Here is a 17726-nt window from a genome sequence, read left to right on the forward strand (position 1 = left end):
GAGAAAATCCTAAGCAGGCTCCACACTGAGCATGGAGCCTGACTCCCACGACCCTGGGATCATGACCTGAGCCAAAATCAAGAGTCAACTGATTGAGCCACCCAGGCATCCCATGTTTCTTATTCTTTCTTGAGTCCAACATCCTTTCTTCCCACCTTACTAAAACTTTTCTGGCCAAGATCCCAGGTGACTTCACTGAGGTTGAAATCAGAAGATGCTTTTTTATTGTTCTGCTAAATTAGATCGCACCTTTTGCCCCCTTCTGTGTGGAAGGCAGCGCCATATACTGGATAAGAGCACACACTTTGGAACCAGACTGCTGAATTTTAATCCCAGTTCTTACTATCTGTATGACCTTGCACAAGTCTCTGAACCTTTTTGTGCCCCAGTTTTCCACCTCGGGAAATGGTACCATCACAGTGGGTAAACCAGGACCCTGAGATTTACCCTTGACTTCTCCCCACCTTCTCCCTCTCACACTCAATCACTAAGCCATGCTAATTTTACAACCTTAATGTTACGTCCTATGTTTGGTGAAAATGACATGGCCTTTTGGGTGCCAAATTACATCTATTTTGTTCTGTTCTTTTCCATCCCATCCCATCTCATTCCCATTCCAATTAGCTCTGTTTGGGAAATATCAACCCAGAGCTGTCAACTGACCCAGGCTCCATGCTCTGTGATAAAAGCCTGATTGCTACTCTCCCTCTACCATGGTATGTCATTCTGGCATCAGAGAGGATATCTGGTTGTTACCCACTATGTACATGGCCTTGGTATGGGCCTTAGGGTCTCATGTACCAGCATCCATGGCTTCACCCTGGTTTTGGTCCTGCCTTCCAGCCCATCTGCTTGGGCCACTGCTCAGGTGCCACTGTAGGATCCCACATTTTTCAAAGAGATGTACAGCCACCTCCTGAGGTTGAGCTGATGCCTGTGACCCAAAGCCCCCACCAGAAATCACATTGTTAGACCATCTCATGTGACCGAAAGCCCCCAGGTAAACAAAGGCAGTCTTATCACACAGAACATTCCAGGGGCTTAGAGATTAACTCCCAGGAGCTGAGTGCAAAGATCAGACCTCTCTTTGGGCCAGGTTCATTCTTTACAGTCAGTTGAAGATGTATCATAGTTAGTTTCCTCTACTCACAGGAATAGAGGATTACTTTTCCTTACACCAAACAGTTCTCCAATTCTCTGTGGATGCCAACTAGGTGTCCTACAATTTAATTCAACTCAGAGTTAGCACAGACCCTACAAGTTAGGGTCTCAGTCTCACAAGACTGCCCCCCCCACATGCTAATTGCATCCCAGGTTGTCACCTGAACTTCTGACCAACTAGCTGTAAATCAGGGGTTCCTGTGACCCCTTGCTTAGTTTTGATAATTTGCTATAGTGACTCACAGAACTCTGGGAAACACTTTATTTACTATTATAGGTTTATTATAAAGGTTACAAATGGAAAGCCAGATGAGAAGGTACAGAATGGTCCTGAGCATATGAGCTTCTGTCTGTGGAGTTTGGGGTGTGCATCCTCCCAGATGTGTTCACCAACCTGGAAGCCCTCCAGGGTTTTCATGGGATTTCCATTTTGTAGGCATCACTGATTAAATCATGGGTTGGGGATCAGCTCAATCTCCAGTACTGCCCACCCACACCCACCCCCATCTAGAGGGGGTGGAAAAGGAGACTGAAAGTTCCAACCCTCTAATCACATGGCTAGTTCCTGTGGCAACCAGCCCCCATCTGTGTCATTAGCATAAACTCGTGTATCCTTGACTGGGGCTTGTTATGAATAACAGAAGATACTCCTATTATCCCTATTACTCAGGAAGTTACAAGGGTTTAAGAAGCTTTGTTCTACGAACCATGAAGGAAGACCAAATATATATTTCTTAATATATCTTAATATCACAGGTGCCCTCTTTAGGTTAATACCCATGGGTCCTTCTTTGGGTCTCCAGCTGAACTCTTTAGTGTCCCTTGGGGCTCTGGCCTAGGCACTTTGCTCATCCTGTCTCCCTGCAGAGAGATCCCACACTAACAATCTTAGCTACCATTTCTCTGCTGATGGCTCACAGAGCTTTTAGCTCCCTTCCTGATCTTGCTTCTGCTACAAGACTCCTGCGTCCATCCCACTGCCTGCTAAGTGTCTCCACCCATGTGTCCCCAGACATGACTAACAACACATCCTCTTTGCTTCTCACTTCTGTTTTTCTCACTTCTGATTTACCACCACCATCACCCAGTTGGCTTTGAGATACCTGGGTGTTACCCTTACCCCTTTTCACTCAACTCCCCACAACCAGTTAAGGTTCAGGTTCTGCTCTTCTTTACTCTTTCTTTTCTCTGTCTCACTGTGTCTTACTGTGTTACTTGTGAACATCATCTTCCACCTGCATTATTACGGTCTTTCTTTTCACTTCTCTCCAGATCCCCCATCACATTTCTCTTTCTATCCATTCACTTTCAAATTATGTGAGTTCTATACTTCTTTAGGCAGGTTTTTTATCCAGCCTACTAATCTCTGCCTTTTGGAGTGTTCAATCTTATATTAATTTATATTATAATTTAATATCATTTAATATAATTATTGGTGTGGTTGGATTTGTATCTATCCTTTTAGTATTTAGTTTTCTGTTTGTCCTATCGCCTTTTGTTCCTTTATTTCTTTTCTCTTGTGTGTGTGTGTGTGTGTGTGTGTGTGTATTAAATATTTTTGAAATTTGTTTACTTCAGTATACCTGTTTGCACTATAATTTTAGTGGTTACTTTAGGAATTCAATATATACCCTTAACTTTTCAGTCTGCTTAGAGTTACTGGTGTACCACTTGATGTGGAACGCAGGAAACTCACCACATGCCTTCTAGAATGTGCTTTCTATACACACCTATTCCTTGATATTTCCATTGATTTAAAGTCCATCATCTCATCACCCACAGGCCCCTGTATTCTCTTCCTGCTACTGAGTGCCTTGTAGCCCTTAAAATCACTGTGCTGCTCCCATGCCGGTGTTCATGCTGCTCCCTCTGCAAGGACTGTAGTTTCTTCATCTTTCTGTAGAGGAGACTCAGCTCCACATATCCCGTAGCTCTGAAGCCTTACTAGCCTTTGAAACAGTCACACTTTTCTACATGCTATAACCTAGATGTCTTGCCACCATAGCTCTTATACTTTCACCCTGATGGCTTTACATATTGCTCTTTGCTGGGCTGTCAGCTCCTTGAGGTCAGGAACCATCCATGATTGTGTTTCCAGCAACCAGCACTGGGTTATACACAGCAGGTCTTCAGTCAGTATCTGTTGACTCAAAGTGTATGTGGCAGTAGGTTCCAGTGAGATTGTTATTTTTCCTACCATAGATAGCCTAAAGCCAGGAATGTAAAAGGTATTCTAGGTAGATAAATGATCATGATAAGCTCTGACCTAGGAACATAAAAATTCCATACCATCTACCCCTGGCTACATTTTTCCCACATGACTCAGTGTCATTTCATCCTCAGCAGAGACCTGTGTCATTCAAAGACGTGGTAGTGGGCTTCACTCAAGAGGAGTGGTACAGGCTGAATCCTGCCCAGAGGGCACTGTACCGGGATGTGATGCTGGAGACCTATAGCAACCTTGTTTCAGTGGGTAAGAAGAACTCCTCCACACAATTTAGATTGTGCTTGATTGACCACCTTTCATTTTTCAGTTGCTAAAAGTAACTGAGATACCTAGAGCCTCTGAAGTACCAAATACTTTTTATGTGCCAGACACTATTTCAGCCACTTTTAACATATTAACTTATTTAATCATCATAAGAGCCCCATGAGGTAGGTACTATTTATACCACTATTTTACACATTTGGAAACAGAGGCAAATAGGTGAAGTCACTTGCCCAGTGTTATTCACCAAGTACATAATAGAGCCAGGCTAGGATTTGAACCCCAGTAGTCTGGCTGCACAGTCTGCATCCCTAACCCTTATACTGTGCTGCCCCAGTGAGTTTGGCTTGAGTTTCAGTGGTCCTGAGTTACTAATTCCTTTTGGGTTCTGGACAAGGTGTGTGTACAGTCTTCTCCCAAGTCCAATGTCTGTTGTGCAGCCTTTAATGCTGCCTGAGTGGCCCTGAAGACCAAGGAGCTCAGCCCAAGGCCTGGATCATTTCCCTGGAACAGGTTATGAAGGCACTAAACCATATGTGATCCTCAAGCTGGAGCAGGAAGAAGCACCGTGGATCTGTGAGGCAGCATGCTCGGGCTGCCACTGTCAGGGTAAGTATGATAAATCCAGCAAGAGGTGCTATGGGAGGCTGGCACCTTTGGGATTTTGTTGAGTCCACCTTTCAAAAGCCTTAGAGCTTTGCAAGCCACTGGAGACATTTCTCTGAGAGCTTTAGCCTTCTTGATGTCCTTCAACCTCCATGCACCCCACCTCCCTTATCCAGGTGTTCCTTTTCTTCTTTAAATCTCACCTCTCCCTGTGCTCTTGCTCCATCCCCCTATCTCCAGAATCCTTCATTTCTCTTAAGGTTACCTTCTCCATCACATTCAGGCTTTCTCACAAATAAGCTTCTGTCATTCCCCTGCTCCTGCTGGTCCCTTCCTATTCCCTTTTCCCACACTTTCCAGGTAAAACGCCTCAGACCTGCCTGCCATACCCATACTCTCACTTCCCATCCTTTCCCTAATCCTTTAAGTTATCCCTTAGTCCTTTAGTTTCCTTAAGTCACAGAAGAGGAAGTATTGAATTTCAGGTAACCAAAGACACCTGGGTGGTAAAGGAGATGACTGAGCTTGGCCCATCTTAACCACTTCCTTATAACATTCAGAATAACTGCCCCTTTCCTAGCAGCTCTGTAAAATATTGCAACAATACCCATGGTACCCCAAGTGTTGGTAACCTACTCTTAAGGATGCCTCTGAACTACTTCTCCACAAGAGTCATGAACTTAGTAAGAAGAGTCAGTGTTGTCTGTTCCCACATCTCTTTATGCCACTCACTCTTGGTTTTGTAATCACATAATTGAATTAATATTACATTATGAAAATACCATTCAAGTTATTTTCGTGCTTCTCTCCAAAATGTCTCTGAAATTACCACCAGTCACCTTTCATCCACCTTGGTTGTAGTAGTAGCAGTAACAGCATTAGAATTACTGGCCAACACTCAGTGTGTGCTCACTATATGCCAGATCTGTTCTTAGCCTTTTACATATATCATCTCGTTCAACCCTTACAAGACCTGTGAGGTATCCAACCTTTATTACTCCATTTACAAATGAAACGATCACAGGAAAGTTAGGAAACTTATCTAAGAACATATAGCATAGTAAGGGACCAAACAGAGATTTGAACTCATGTGGTCGTATTTCAGAACCAGTACTCATAACTGTCACACCAACACACTGGTACCCTTTGGGGTGTATTTTGCTTCATTAAACTGTGCTCATCAGCCTTCCTGAAACATTGTAACCTGGCTATCAGCTGCCTTTCTTTTCCCTCTTTTAAGAGCCACACATTGAATAGCAAGGTGCTATATGACACTTAAACCCCTTTCCTCAGTAACAAGATTGACAGACTACAGCCTATAGTTTGGCCACGTGATTTTGTGAAGAAAGTTTATTGGAACACAGCCATGCCTTAACATTTACATACTGTGTTCCCCAAATACAGCGGGAGAGTTGAATAATTTTGACTGAGACCATATGGCCCACAAAGCCTAAAATATTTACTCTCTGACCCTTTAAGAACATGTTTGCCAACCACTGGTCTATAATATTCCATCTTCTTCAAAATTATAACTTTGTATACTCTGTGACATGTTCCATTTCATTTGTGCCTGTTGTGAGTCTTCTCATACAGCACCCTTCTCCGCATTTAGTTATGGTTCAGGCTGTGTCTGTTTATATGCTGTGTGTTGCTTAAATGTTTAGGGTATTTTTCAAGTAATTTTATTCCAGATCATAATAATAGAATAAAGAAAGGTTTGCTGTATTTTCTCCAGAAAACATTTGTCAAGTTAATGTCCAGAGGAAAAGACAGCAAGACATGATTTTGAAACAAGGGGCATTCATCAGCAAAAAAACATTGCCCAAGGAAAGAAGCCATGAAAACAATAAGTTTGGGAAAATATCACCTCTGAGCATTAATCTTTTTCCTTCAGTTCAAGACCCCAATAACTGGGACCCCTATGGAAAAAGTGTGAACCATAATTTAGACTTGATTGGTTTTAAGAGAAACTATTCAAAAAAAGATGAGTGCTGTGGATGTGGGAAATTGTTACAGCATACAAACCATGATAGAAAACCTAATGGAGAAAAACTCTGGGAATGCAGTCACTGTGAGAGAGCTTTTAGCCACAACCCAGCACTTATGTATAAACCAACAGTAACCAATTCTCTTGTGTACAAACGTAAGAGGGTTCCACCTACAGAGAAACCCCATGTCTGTAGTGAGTGTGGGAAAGCCTTCTGCTACAAGTCTGAATTCATTAGGCATCAGAGAAGTCACACTGGGGAGAAGCCATATGGATGCACTGACTGTGGGAAAGCCTTTTCACATAAGTCAACCCTTATTAAACACCAGCGAATTCACACTGGGGTAAGACCCTTTGAATGTTTTTTTTGTGGGAAAGCCTTCACTCAGAAGTCACACCGCAGAGAACATCAAAGAACACATACTGGAGAAAGACCCTTTGTGTGCAGTGAATGTGGGAAGTCATTTGGTGAGAAGTCATACCTCAATGTACATCGAAAAATACACACAGGAGAAAGACCATATCGTTGTAGAGAATGTGGAAAATCCTTCAGCCAAAAATCATGCCTCAATAAACATTGGAGAACTCATACAGGAGAAAAACCCTATGGATGCAGTGAATGTGGCAAAGCTTTCTATCAGAAGCCAAACCTCAGTAGACACCAGAAAATTCATGCCAGAAAGAATGCCTATAGGAATTAAAACATAATAATTGTGGGAAGCCTTAAGCAAGGTATCCTATTTCATTGTATGTGGAAGCATTCATTTTCAGGAGAACTCTCATTGATTTAATGAATTTGGACAAAATGTTTTTACCATAAGGGGAGTCATGTTCTAATTGTGATAGGAAACTTTATACAAAGATTGTAGAAAACACTTTATAAAACATAAACATGGTCACTCTGGCTTATGAAAGTTTAAAAATATGTTAATGGAATAACAATACAAAATATATGTGAAAAGAATTGGTATATTATGGCATATTCCACAGTGAGCCACATAATAAGCATTATTTATATTTTGGAAACGTAAATGTGGATTTAATGTGATTTGTGAATATCAAGCACATTTGTCACATAGTATGTAGAATGCCATTCACCAAACTTTTTCACTCTAAATATCACCATTGTCTTTTAATGTCTTAACAATATAAAAAATAAGAACATTTGTTAATGTTGAAAAGGCAAGGCTAAGGAATAGTTTCACAACCTAATATTGGATGAACAAAATACTATAAACTTGATAGCACAGCCATTATTTGACAAATAGTAGTGTGGCCCTGGCATATTGTGCACTACTTCTATTTTATTAGTCTTAGCTTAACATGCCTTTGCAGCAAATTAGGAAAGACAGTGTTTATATGAGTCTTATAATTCAGAAATGTTTCTTGCAGAGACCAAAGATAGAATTTTTCTGTTGTTGTTTTTTTTTTCTTTTTGCAAATTAATTCAGCAATGTCCACTTTTCTTCCCTATCAATTTCCCTGTGAATATCCTGGGCATGAAAACCCAAATTGTTTCATCATTCCAATCTTGAAAAAAAAATCTACTTCCTTGAGCTGCCACATCTTCCAAATAAAACAAATGCCCACACTGTTCAAGATATGCCTCCTGTAAGAATGCCTGGTCCAGAATGAGAAAGGAAACAATCACATGAGCACCGGATGTTGTATGTAAGTGATGAATCACTAAATTCTACACCTGAAACTAATATTACACTGTATGTTAATTAACTGGAATTTAAATAAAAATCTGGGAAAAAAATAATCACAGATAAAGATATGATTAAAAGAGTGATAAAAGATACTTCATACAAATCTAGATCAACCTGTTTTTAAAAGAGGAATTAAATGCTTTTCTTGCAAAATAGAAGTTAGGAAAATTGCAAGAAGTAGAAACTTGATAGAACAATTACCATTGAAGAGTTTGGAAAAGTGATTAAAGATCTAGGATTGAAAAATGCTCCAGGGCCCAGATGATTTCATTGTTTCTTCTTGATACCAGTGTTATTTGAAGTATTTCAGCCCATAGATTATGTTCTCCAGTTTATTTTATGAAGTCAGAATAAGTTTTAACACCAAAACCAAATAAAGGTAATTGGAAAAAAGAAAACTCCAGGCCAGTCTTACTCATGAATTTAGAAACAAAAATTATAATTAAAATAATTACAAGTAGAATTCAGCAATATACCTAAAGAATGACATAATGACCAAGGAAGAATTATTCCAAGAATGCAGAGCCAATGCAGTAATAGGAAATAAATCAATAAAATTAACAGTTTAAAAGAGAAGATGCCATCCATCAATGCTGACAAGATATTTAATAGAATCTGCAAACATTTCCAATCTAATAAAATGTAAATTAAATTGTAATACTTAGTAACCACTTAGGAGTTACTTTACCAAAATCCTATAGCATATTTTATACTGAAACCATTTTTTGAAAATTAAGAATTTAATAGTATTAGAGATAAGGGTGTTCACTGCTGTCTATTTTTACTAAACATTGTGTTGGAGTTTCCAATGAAGGCAGTAAAAAAATTAAATTAAATAATTGGTATAAACAATTTAAAAAGAGGGAAACTTTTTGATGATATTATATATCAATAAATGAAGAGACTAGTAATTGTTTTGGGTTGAAAGGTAATTTTCTAAAAAGACAGTATGGAAATTAAGTTTTCTCTGTAAACATCTAATAACTTACATGTACTTCTTTTGGAATTACACTAAATGTCAGTGATTTTTTCTTTTAACTTATGTGAAATGATCTTAAAATCCATATGGAAGAACAAATGCCTAACAATCTAGACAAGAAAAGTATGAAAAAGAATTTCATACCAGATGTCAGAATATAACATGAAGTCACTTTAATCAAATTAATAAAGTATTGGCAAAGGATAAATACATCAATGGATCAGAATAGAAAATCTTGAAATAGACCTAAGTGTATATGAGCTTTCTCATATATGGAAGAGGTGGAATTTCAGGCTAGAGGGGAAAGGAATAGTTTATTTAAAAAGAATTCTGGTAGAATTGGCTTTTACTCAGGAAGAAAGTGAAATTTGACTAATACCCCAAAGCATATGAAAAAAAAAATCCAGGTGGATTTAAGATTTAAATTGTTTAATAATAAAATTCTTGAAGGAAAAATGAAAGGAGACTACAGGTATAATCTAGGAGTTGGGAAGATTAACTTTACCAACAAAAGATACTTGAAGGCTATTAAAAAATACTTGACTACATAAAAGTATAATCTTTTGTATGGCAAAAGGTGCCATCAACAAAGTCAGTACACGATATTTTTGAGGGAAATATTTGCAAAGCCAATCAGAGAAGAGGTGCTTTTCAAATTGACAGGAAAAAGATAACTCAGTGGCAAAACATGGGAAAGTATTGTGAATAGACAGTTGTAAAAACAGCAAACCCAACTGGCTGGCTATCAAAAAATGTTTAGCTTCAGTGGTTGTTGGGGAATACAGATTAAACTCATAATGAGATGGGGTGTCATAATGAGTGGGGTTGAGCATCCAGCTTCGGCTCAGGTCATGATCTTGAGGTTCATGAGTTTGAGCCCTGCGTTGGGCTCTCTGTTGACAGCTTGGAACCTGGAGACTGCTTTGGATTCTGGGTCTCCCTCTCCCTCTGCCCCTTCCCCACTAGCACTCTCTCTCTTTCAAAAATAAATAAACATTAAAAAAGATTTAAAGTCCTAATGAGATAACTGTGCAATCAAACTGACAAAATATAGCAGGACTGCTTTTTTGCTGTCCCAACAAAGGTTCTTATACACCACTGGTAGAAACATAATCATTACAGCTCTTTCAAAAAATCAATGTGGTAACATCTATTATAATTTAAAGTACTTATGCCACTTTGAGGAATCTCTTAGAAGTAAAACCCCAATACGTAAAGACAGATGAATATGGATATTTATTATAAAATTATTCCTAGTGGCAAGAAGACACTAGAATCCAAATAAATGCCCATCAATAGGGAAATTGGAAAAGGGGAGGAATTATATCCATTCCATAACATGTTTATATAGCCACTAAGGTGAACAAATTAAACCATGCTAGTGGACTTGAATTCCATAATGTTTTCTTGAGTGAAAAAAGCAAGGGAGTGAAAAAAGCATATTTTAAGTGTGTAAAATATGATCCTGTTTTTGTAAATCAGTGACAAAATGCCTCTAGGTGTTTATGAGTGATAAATATGTATCCATATATGTTTGTGTATGATTTTCTATGCATGGAGAAAAGTATTGAAGAGTATACATTGGGTTGGGGGGAGGTGGGTGATATAGGTTGGTTTGAGGGAGTCAGAGAGGGAAAATGAAAGCCAAAAAGAAAAAAAAATACATAAATGAACCAAGTATGATATCTCAAATGTGTGTTTAAAGTTATTTGAGTGGGGAGCTAGAATTCTGCTAATTTGTTGATATGTTTGTGCTATATTGTTAAGTGAAAAGGGCAAATTGCAGAATAATGTATACAAATCTATTTTTTTTATTAAAAATCCTGTATGTGTATATATGCATGTATGTTTATATGAACAAAGTATGGATGGATATACAGCAGGGTGTTAACATTGGTTATCTTGGTAGGGAAGGGAAAAATGGCAGTTGTTTAATTTATATGTCTTTGTATTGTTTTACTTGTTTTAACATATATACCTTTTGTAATTTGAAAAACAAAATAAAGGGGGAAAATGTTTCAAAGTGCATAAAGCATTGCAAGTGTTTCTGTTTTCTGACAAGATGGCACCTTGGTCTGGTTTACTGCCTTTCCTCCAGCACTGTCCTTCAGATATCACCAAAGTAAAAGTAAATGTCTAGATTGTTACTTGTGCTTCTGTAAAGCAAAAGGAAATATTTTGAGAAACTCCCAAGCAGAGAGAGGTTTTTTGTTTTTATTTTGAAATAAATTTTGATTTATAAAAAAAAGTTGCAAAACAGTTCTTATGTAGTCTTCATCCAGTGTCTCCTAATGGTAACATCTTATATAACCTTAGTACAATTATCAAAACCAGGAAATTAACATGATACAAACTAGTAAGTATAGTCCTTCCCACTGATGTCTATCTAGTCCAAGTCCAAGTCAAGACCCCACAGTGCATTTACTTGTTATTTATCTTCAGTCTCCTCCAATTTGTGACAGTTCCTCAGTGTTTGGTCTTTCATGACTTAGACGCTTTTTTTTTTTTAAGGAATACTCACCAGTTATTTTGTAGAATATTCCTCAATTTGTGTTTGATTCAGTATTTTCTCTGATTTCACTGAGGTTATGCATCAATACTACAAAAGTGATGTATCCTCAGAGCATAATATCAGAGGATACATGATGTTGATGAAATCTAACAGTCACCATTGATCACATGGTTAAGATGTTTACTGTTAGATTTCTACATTAGGAAGGTACTAACTTCCCTTGTAGTTAATAAATATCTTGGGCAAGATAATTTTGCAGAATTTTTTTTTTAATTTTTTTTCAACGTTTTTTATTTATTTTTGGGACAGAGAGAGACAGAGCATGAACGGGGAAGGGTCAGAGAGAGAGGGAGACACAGAATCGGAAACAGGCTCCAGGCTCCGAGCCATCAGCCCAGAGCCTGACGCGGGGCTCGAACTCACGGACCGCGAGATCGTGACCTGGCTGAAGTCGGACGCTTAACCGACTGCGCCACCCAGGCGCCCCAATTTTGCAGAATTTTTTAAAAATACATCTCAGCAGGCCTTGGCCCCAGAGATTCTGTTTAATTAGCTCCAAGGATTCAAGCATCCCTAGTAATTCTAATGGGCAGACAAGAGTGGACTTTGGATATGGACAACACACCTAATCATTAGCCCTGAAACAAAGCATCATCCTTACAGAACAAATAGTAATGAGAAACTGAATTATGACATTTATAAACACTGGTCTTTAGCTTTGGTAACCTAGGTGTGTTAGTTATCTAGTACTACCTAAAAATAAGCACAAACTTAGTAGCTTAAAGCAACACACATCATCTTGCAGTTTCTCTGAGTCAGAAGTCCAGGTATAGCTTAGCTAGGTCCTCTGATTCAGGGTCTTACAAGGCTATAGTTCAGTATTTCCCAGAACAGTGGTCTCATCTGATCCTCAACTAGGGAAGGACCTGCTTGCAAGATCACATGGTTGTTGGCAGAATTCAGTTCTTTGTGAGCTATTAGACTAAGGGCCTCAGTTCCTTGCTGGCTGTGGGCCAGAGGCTACCCTTAGTTCCTTGCCATATGGGCCTCTCTGAAGTCCAGCTTTCTAGAGAGAATAGAGGTGCTAGAAATGGAGTTGTTAATTGATCGTGTCTATGTGAGGAAGCATCCATAAAAATCCCAATAGAATGGGGTCTGGGGAATTTCCAAGTTGATGAGCACAGCCATTTACCAGGAGGGTGGCACACCCCAACTCCACGTAACAGAAGTTCCTGCACTCAGAACCGTCCCAGACCTAGCCCTATGTATCTTTCTATCTGGATGTTCATCTATATACTTTATCATATCTTTTTATAATAAGCTGGTAAACAGCAAGTAAACTGTTTTCCTGGGTTCTGTAAGCTGCTCTAGCAAGTTAATCAAACCTTAGGAGGGGGTCTTGGGACCTCCACATTATAGCTGATGTGTCAGGAGCACACATAACAACCTAGACTTGTGATTGGCATCTGAAATATCTGTGGGAGTGGGAATGGTAACAGGGCAGTCGTGTGGGAATAAGCCTTAACTTATGAGTTCTGGTGCTATCTCCAGGTAGATAGGGTCAGAATTGAGTTAAATTGTAGGCCTCCAGCTGCTGTCACAGAATTCCTTGAGTGTCAGAAGTGTTGTGAGTGTGGTAGTAGTGTGAGACTAAAGGAGAAACATGAGAAAAGATATTTTTCCCACACCCCTTGTAAACAGCAAAGAACCTGTTGCATTCCCAAAAAGAAATTTTAGTGTACATGAGAGGTGTTGGAAAATCATTTCCCTTACACTCTCACCTTCTGGTTGATTCCACTTTAAAAGCTTATGAAGGGCACCTGGATGGTCCAGTCAGTTGAGTCTGACTCTTGATTTCAGCTCAGGATGATCTCGGAGTTCAGGAGTTTGAGCCCTACATGGGGCTTCACTCTTTCAGCTTGGGATTCTCTCCCCCTCTCTCTCTGTACCTCCCTCTCCTGTGTGCGCACTTTCTAAATAAATAAATAAATAAATAAATAAATTGAACTTAAAAAAATTTTAAACTAAAAACTTAGTTTGAAACTAATTAAAAGCAAGACAGTGGAGTTGGGGGGGTGGAGAAATTGGCCTGATAATATGGAATACAGATTCCAGTTAAAATATTAATATGATCCAATATAAATTAAAACAAGGGCTTTGAGGATTAAAATTTATTATATAAGTCTAATGTATAGAGGGTGCTTATCCCTAACACTTCTACATTTGATAGCCTAATTTTGCCTGCCTTAAGCTTGGAAGATAAACAAACAAACAAACAAATATAAGTGCATAAATGAGTGCATGGTGCCACATGGTGAATTACTACAACCTTAATGCTATGGTCCCATCTATTAGAGGTCCCATACCCAATACCCAATATTATTAAAATTACTAATTCTATTCAATTTTCAACAACTGGTAAATATTTTGCTCTTATAGATTTGGCTAATATGTTCTGTTTAATGCCTATTTCAACAACCTCTCAGCTGTAGTTTGTCCTTGCCTCCAAAGGGACATAATAAAATTTTTCCAGGCTACCCATGGAGTTCCTCAATAACTTTGTTGTTACAAATTGCAGACAAAATCTTAGCTGTATCTGCCTTTCTCTAGGAGCACGAGTATGGCACTACATTAATCACATACTCCTGCAAGGAGATTCATTTCACACACTCATTACAGACATACAAGTCCAACATGTTTTAGTCTTTTTTGGGTTCTTGTGGCAACATAGTCCTCATTTCTAAATTTTACTTTATCTAATTGATGTTTCCATGGATAAATCAGCCCTCCTTAATGGAACCCTCCCCAACAAAAGGGTTAAAATCTGTCCAAGTTGAAATCAACAGTTACTCTCATTAGTGTCCTCAGAAATTCCTTCACCATAGAGGCTTTAGTAGCCTGTCATGCCTCCTAGAGTCTGTGGACCACTTGATGGCCATAAGTTATCCAAGAACTGATGAAAGAGACTGGTTATCTTGGACTCATGTACACACCATTAAGACAACTGATGGCTGGCCACATATTAGGATCTCCTAGAAAGAGAGGTTCTCACAGACCCTGAGGCTGTGACCCTCTTTACCCAGCTTCTCATTATGCTCTGGGTCATGGAAACAGTGCCTGACAGGCTTGGCAAAGCTACTGAGATCTCCTTAAGACAGGGTGGAGCCAAATCTGCAAGAGCTGGTCTCCCCTGTCCTTAGTCCCTTGCCAGATGCCAGAGTACTGGAGGAGGTCTCCCTTCACCCTCCCCCTTTGCTATCTGGGAGCCCCTTGGTATCAACTGAATGTACAGTGAAGAGTGTTTGTAGGCTACATACAAAGAGCACTGCCAACCATCTTATGTGATGGAGCTCAGTGTAATATTTCCGTTTCCCTTCCCTTAGCCAGGATTTCCCTCATAAATGATAGGACACAAGGGACAATACACTTGGGCAAACTTTAGGCAGTCACCTTAGCACTGGATGTCCCAGCCAACAAATGGTTCCGTCTTCATATTCATTACAGACTGTTGGCCCATTGATTAAAAATTGTTCCCTTCAGGGTAAAAAAGTCTGTTGCTGCACACCCCAGATACAAATCAATATTACACACGGCTCTACATATACTAAGACCACAATACAAGGCCTTGCCAGGACACACCTTATTTCTTTCAGAGTTATAGACATTACTGATAGTAACCAAGGCACATAATTCACTTCTCAGAATACACACTGCGCTCTTGAAAGAGGCATTCAATAGAACTTTCATGTCCTTAATAGGTCCCAGATAGCCAGGTTAACTGAAACATAATGGTGTCCTCAACTCCTTTTCGATACCAGTCTGACAAATAGACCCCTAAATGAGCCTCTCTTGCCCTGGGCCTTAATCTCTTAATTCAATGCTCCTTGGCCAATTCATACCTTATACCAACTCTAAAAAACTTTCTCATCACTGTTTCTTATATTTAAAAGGGAAATGTGTCTCATCTCCATGTATATAAAGACTCATTATATATGAAGTCCTTTAATATCTCATCTTTTTTGAATAGTTTTTTTTTTTAGTTTATTAATTTATTTTGAGAGAGAGAGAGAGAGTGGGAGGGAGGGGCAGAGAGAGAGGGACTGAGAGAATCCCAAGGAGGCTCTGCACTGTCTCTGCACTGACATGGGGCTCGAACACGAACCACAAGATCATGACCTGAGCTGAAATCAAGAGTCAGACACTTAACCAACTGATTCACCCAGGCACTTCGTCTCTCCTTATCTTTATAATTTTTTTTATCTTGTCATGAGTACTGGAGGCCAATCTCAAGAAACAAGAAAAATCCCAAATACAAAATCTAACAGCACACCTAAAGGAACTAGAAGCAGAACAACAAAGACACCCCAAACCCAGCAGAAGAAGAGAAATAATAAAGACCAGAGCAGAAATAAATAATATAGAATCTAAAAAAACAGTAGAGCAGATCAATGAAACCAAGAGTTGGTTTTTTGAAAATAAACAAAATTGATAAATCTCTAGCCAGGCTTCTCAAAAAGAAAAGAGAAAGGACCCAAATAGATAAAATCACAAATGAAAATGGAATTATTACAGCCAATCCCTCAGAAATACAAGCAATTATCAGGGAATACTATGAAAAATTATATGCCAACAAATTGGACAACCTGGAAGAAATGGACAAATTCCTAAATACCCACACATTACCAAAACTCACATGGGAAGAAACAGAAAATTTGAACAGACCCATAACTAGTGAAGAAATTGAATCAGTTATCAAAAATCTCCGAACAAATAAGGGTCCAGGACCAGATGGCTTCCCTGGGGAATTCTACCAGACATTTAAAGCAGAGATAATACCTATCCATCTCAAGCTGTTCCAAAAAATAGAAAGGGAAGGAAAACTTCCAGACTCATTCTATGAAGCCAGCATTACTTTGATTCCCAAACCAGACAGAGACCAGCAAAAAAAAGAGAACTATAGGCCAATATCCCTGGTGAACATGGATGCAAAAATTCTCCACAAGATACTAGCAAATCAAATTCAACAGCAGATAAAAAGAATTATTCACCATGATCAAGTGGGATTCATTCCTGGGCTGCAGGGCTGGTTCAATATTCGCAAATCAATGTGATACATCACATTAATAAAAGAAAAGATAAGAACCATATGATTCTGTCAATAGATGCAGAAAAAGCATTTGACAAAATACAACATCCTTTCTTAATAAAAACCCTTGAGAAAGTCGGGATAGAAGGAACATACTTAAACATCATAAAAGCCATTTATGAAAAGCCCACAGCTAACATCATCCTCAATGGGGAAAACTGAGAGCTTTACCCCTGAGATCAGGAACACGACAGGGATGTCCACTCTCACTGCTGTTGTTTAACATAGTGTTGAAAGTTCTAGCATCAGCAACCAGACAACAAAAGGTAATCAAAGGCATCAAAATTGGCAAAGATGAAGTCAAGCTTTCACTTTTTGCAGATGACATGATACTCTACATGGAAAACCCGACAGACTTCACTAAAAGTCTGCTAGAATTGATACATAAATTCAGCAAAGTCACAGGATACAAAATTAATGTACAGAAATCAGTTGCATTTTTATAACCAATAATGAAGCAACAGAAAGACGAATAAAGAAACGGATCCCATTCACAATCATAAAATACCTAGGAATAAACCTAACCAAAGATGTAAAAGATCTGTATGCTTAAAACTGTAGAAAGCTTATGAAGGAAATTGAAGAAGATACAAAGAAGTGGAAAAACATTCCATGCTCATGGATTGGAAGAATAAATATTGTTAAAATGTCAATATTGCCCAAAGCAATCTACACATTCAATGCAATCCCAATCAAAATTGCACCAGTATTCTTCTCGAACCTAGAACAAGCAATCCTAAAATTTGTATGGAACCACAAAAGACCCCAAATAGCTAAAGTAATATTGAAGAAGAAAACCAAAGTGGGAGGCATCACAATCCCAGACTTTAGCTTCTACTACAAAGCTGTCATCATCAAGACAGCATGGTATTGGCACAAAAACAGACACATAGACCAATGGAATAGAATAGAAACTCCAGAATTGGACCCACAAATGTGTGGCCAACTAATCTTTGACAAAGCAGGAAAGAATATCCAGTGGAAAAAAGACAGTCTCTTTAACAAATGGTGCTGGGAGAACTGGGCAGTAACATGCAGAAGAATGAAACTAGACCACTTTCTCACACCATTCACAAAAATAAACTCAAAATGGATGAAGGACCTGAATGTGAAACAGGAAACCATCAAAACCCTA

The 17726-nt window shown here is 38.8% G+C and overlaps 2 protein-coding genes across 4 annotated transcripts in view; one reads left to right on the plus strand and one right to left on the minus strand.

The window, feature by feature from the left end:
• Positions 1–17726, minus strand: part of LOC125915975 (zinc finger protein 420) — a 421195-nt gene that overhangs the window by 366954 nt on the left and 36515 nt on the right. The window lies entirely within an intron of this gene.
• LOC125915979 (zinc finger protein 568) overlaps positions 1–17726 on the plus strand; it is a 158324-nt gene that overhangs the window by 17619 nt on the left and 122979 nt on the right. For all 3 annotated transcript variants that reach the window (XM_049622103.1, XM_049622102.1, XM_049622101.1), the window contains 3 exons: positions 3508–3634; positions 4163–4258; positions 5991–11157. In XM_049622103.1, coding sequence (XP_049478060.1) covers positions 3508–3634; positions 4163–4258; positions 5991–6943 — 1176 coding nt within the window. In that variant the 3' untranslated portion in view covers positions 6944–11157. Of the gene's footprint in view, positions 1–3507; positions 3635–4162; positions 4259–5990 lie in introns of those variants that run through there.

The sequence above is a fragment of the Panthera uncia genome, assembly GCF_023721935.1.
Source record: "Panthera uncia isolate 11264 chromosome E2 unlocalized genomic scaffold, Puncia_PCG_1.0 HiC_scaffold_19, whole genome shotgun sequence".
Lineage (NCBI taxonomy): Eukaryota > Metazoa > Chordata > Mammalia > Carnivora > Felidae > Panthera > Panthera uncia.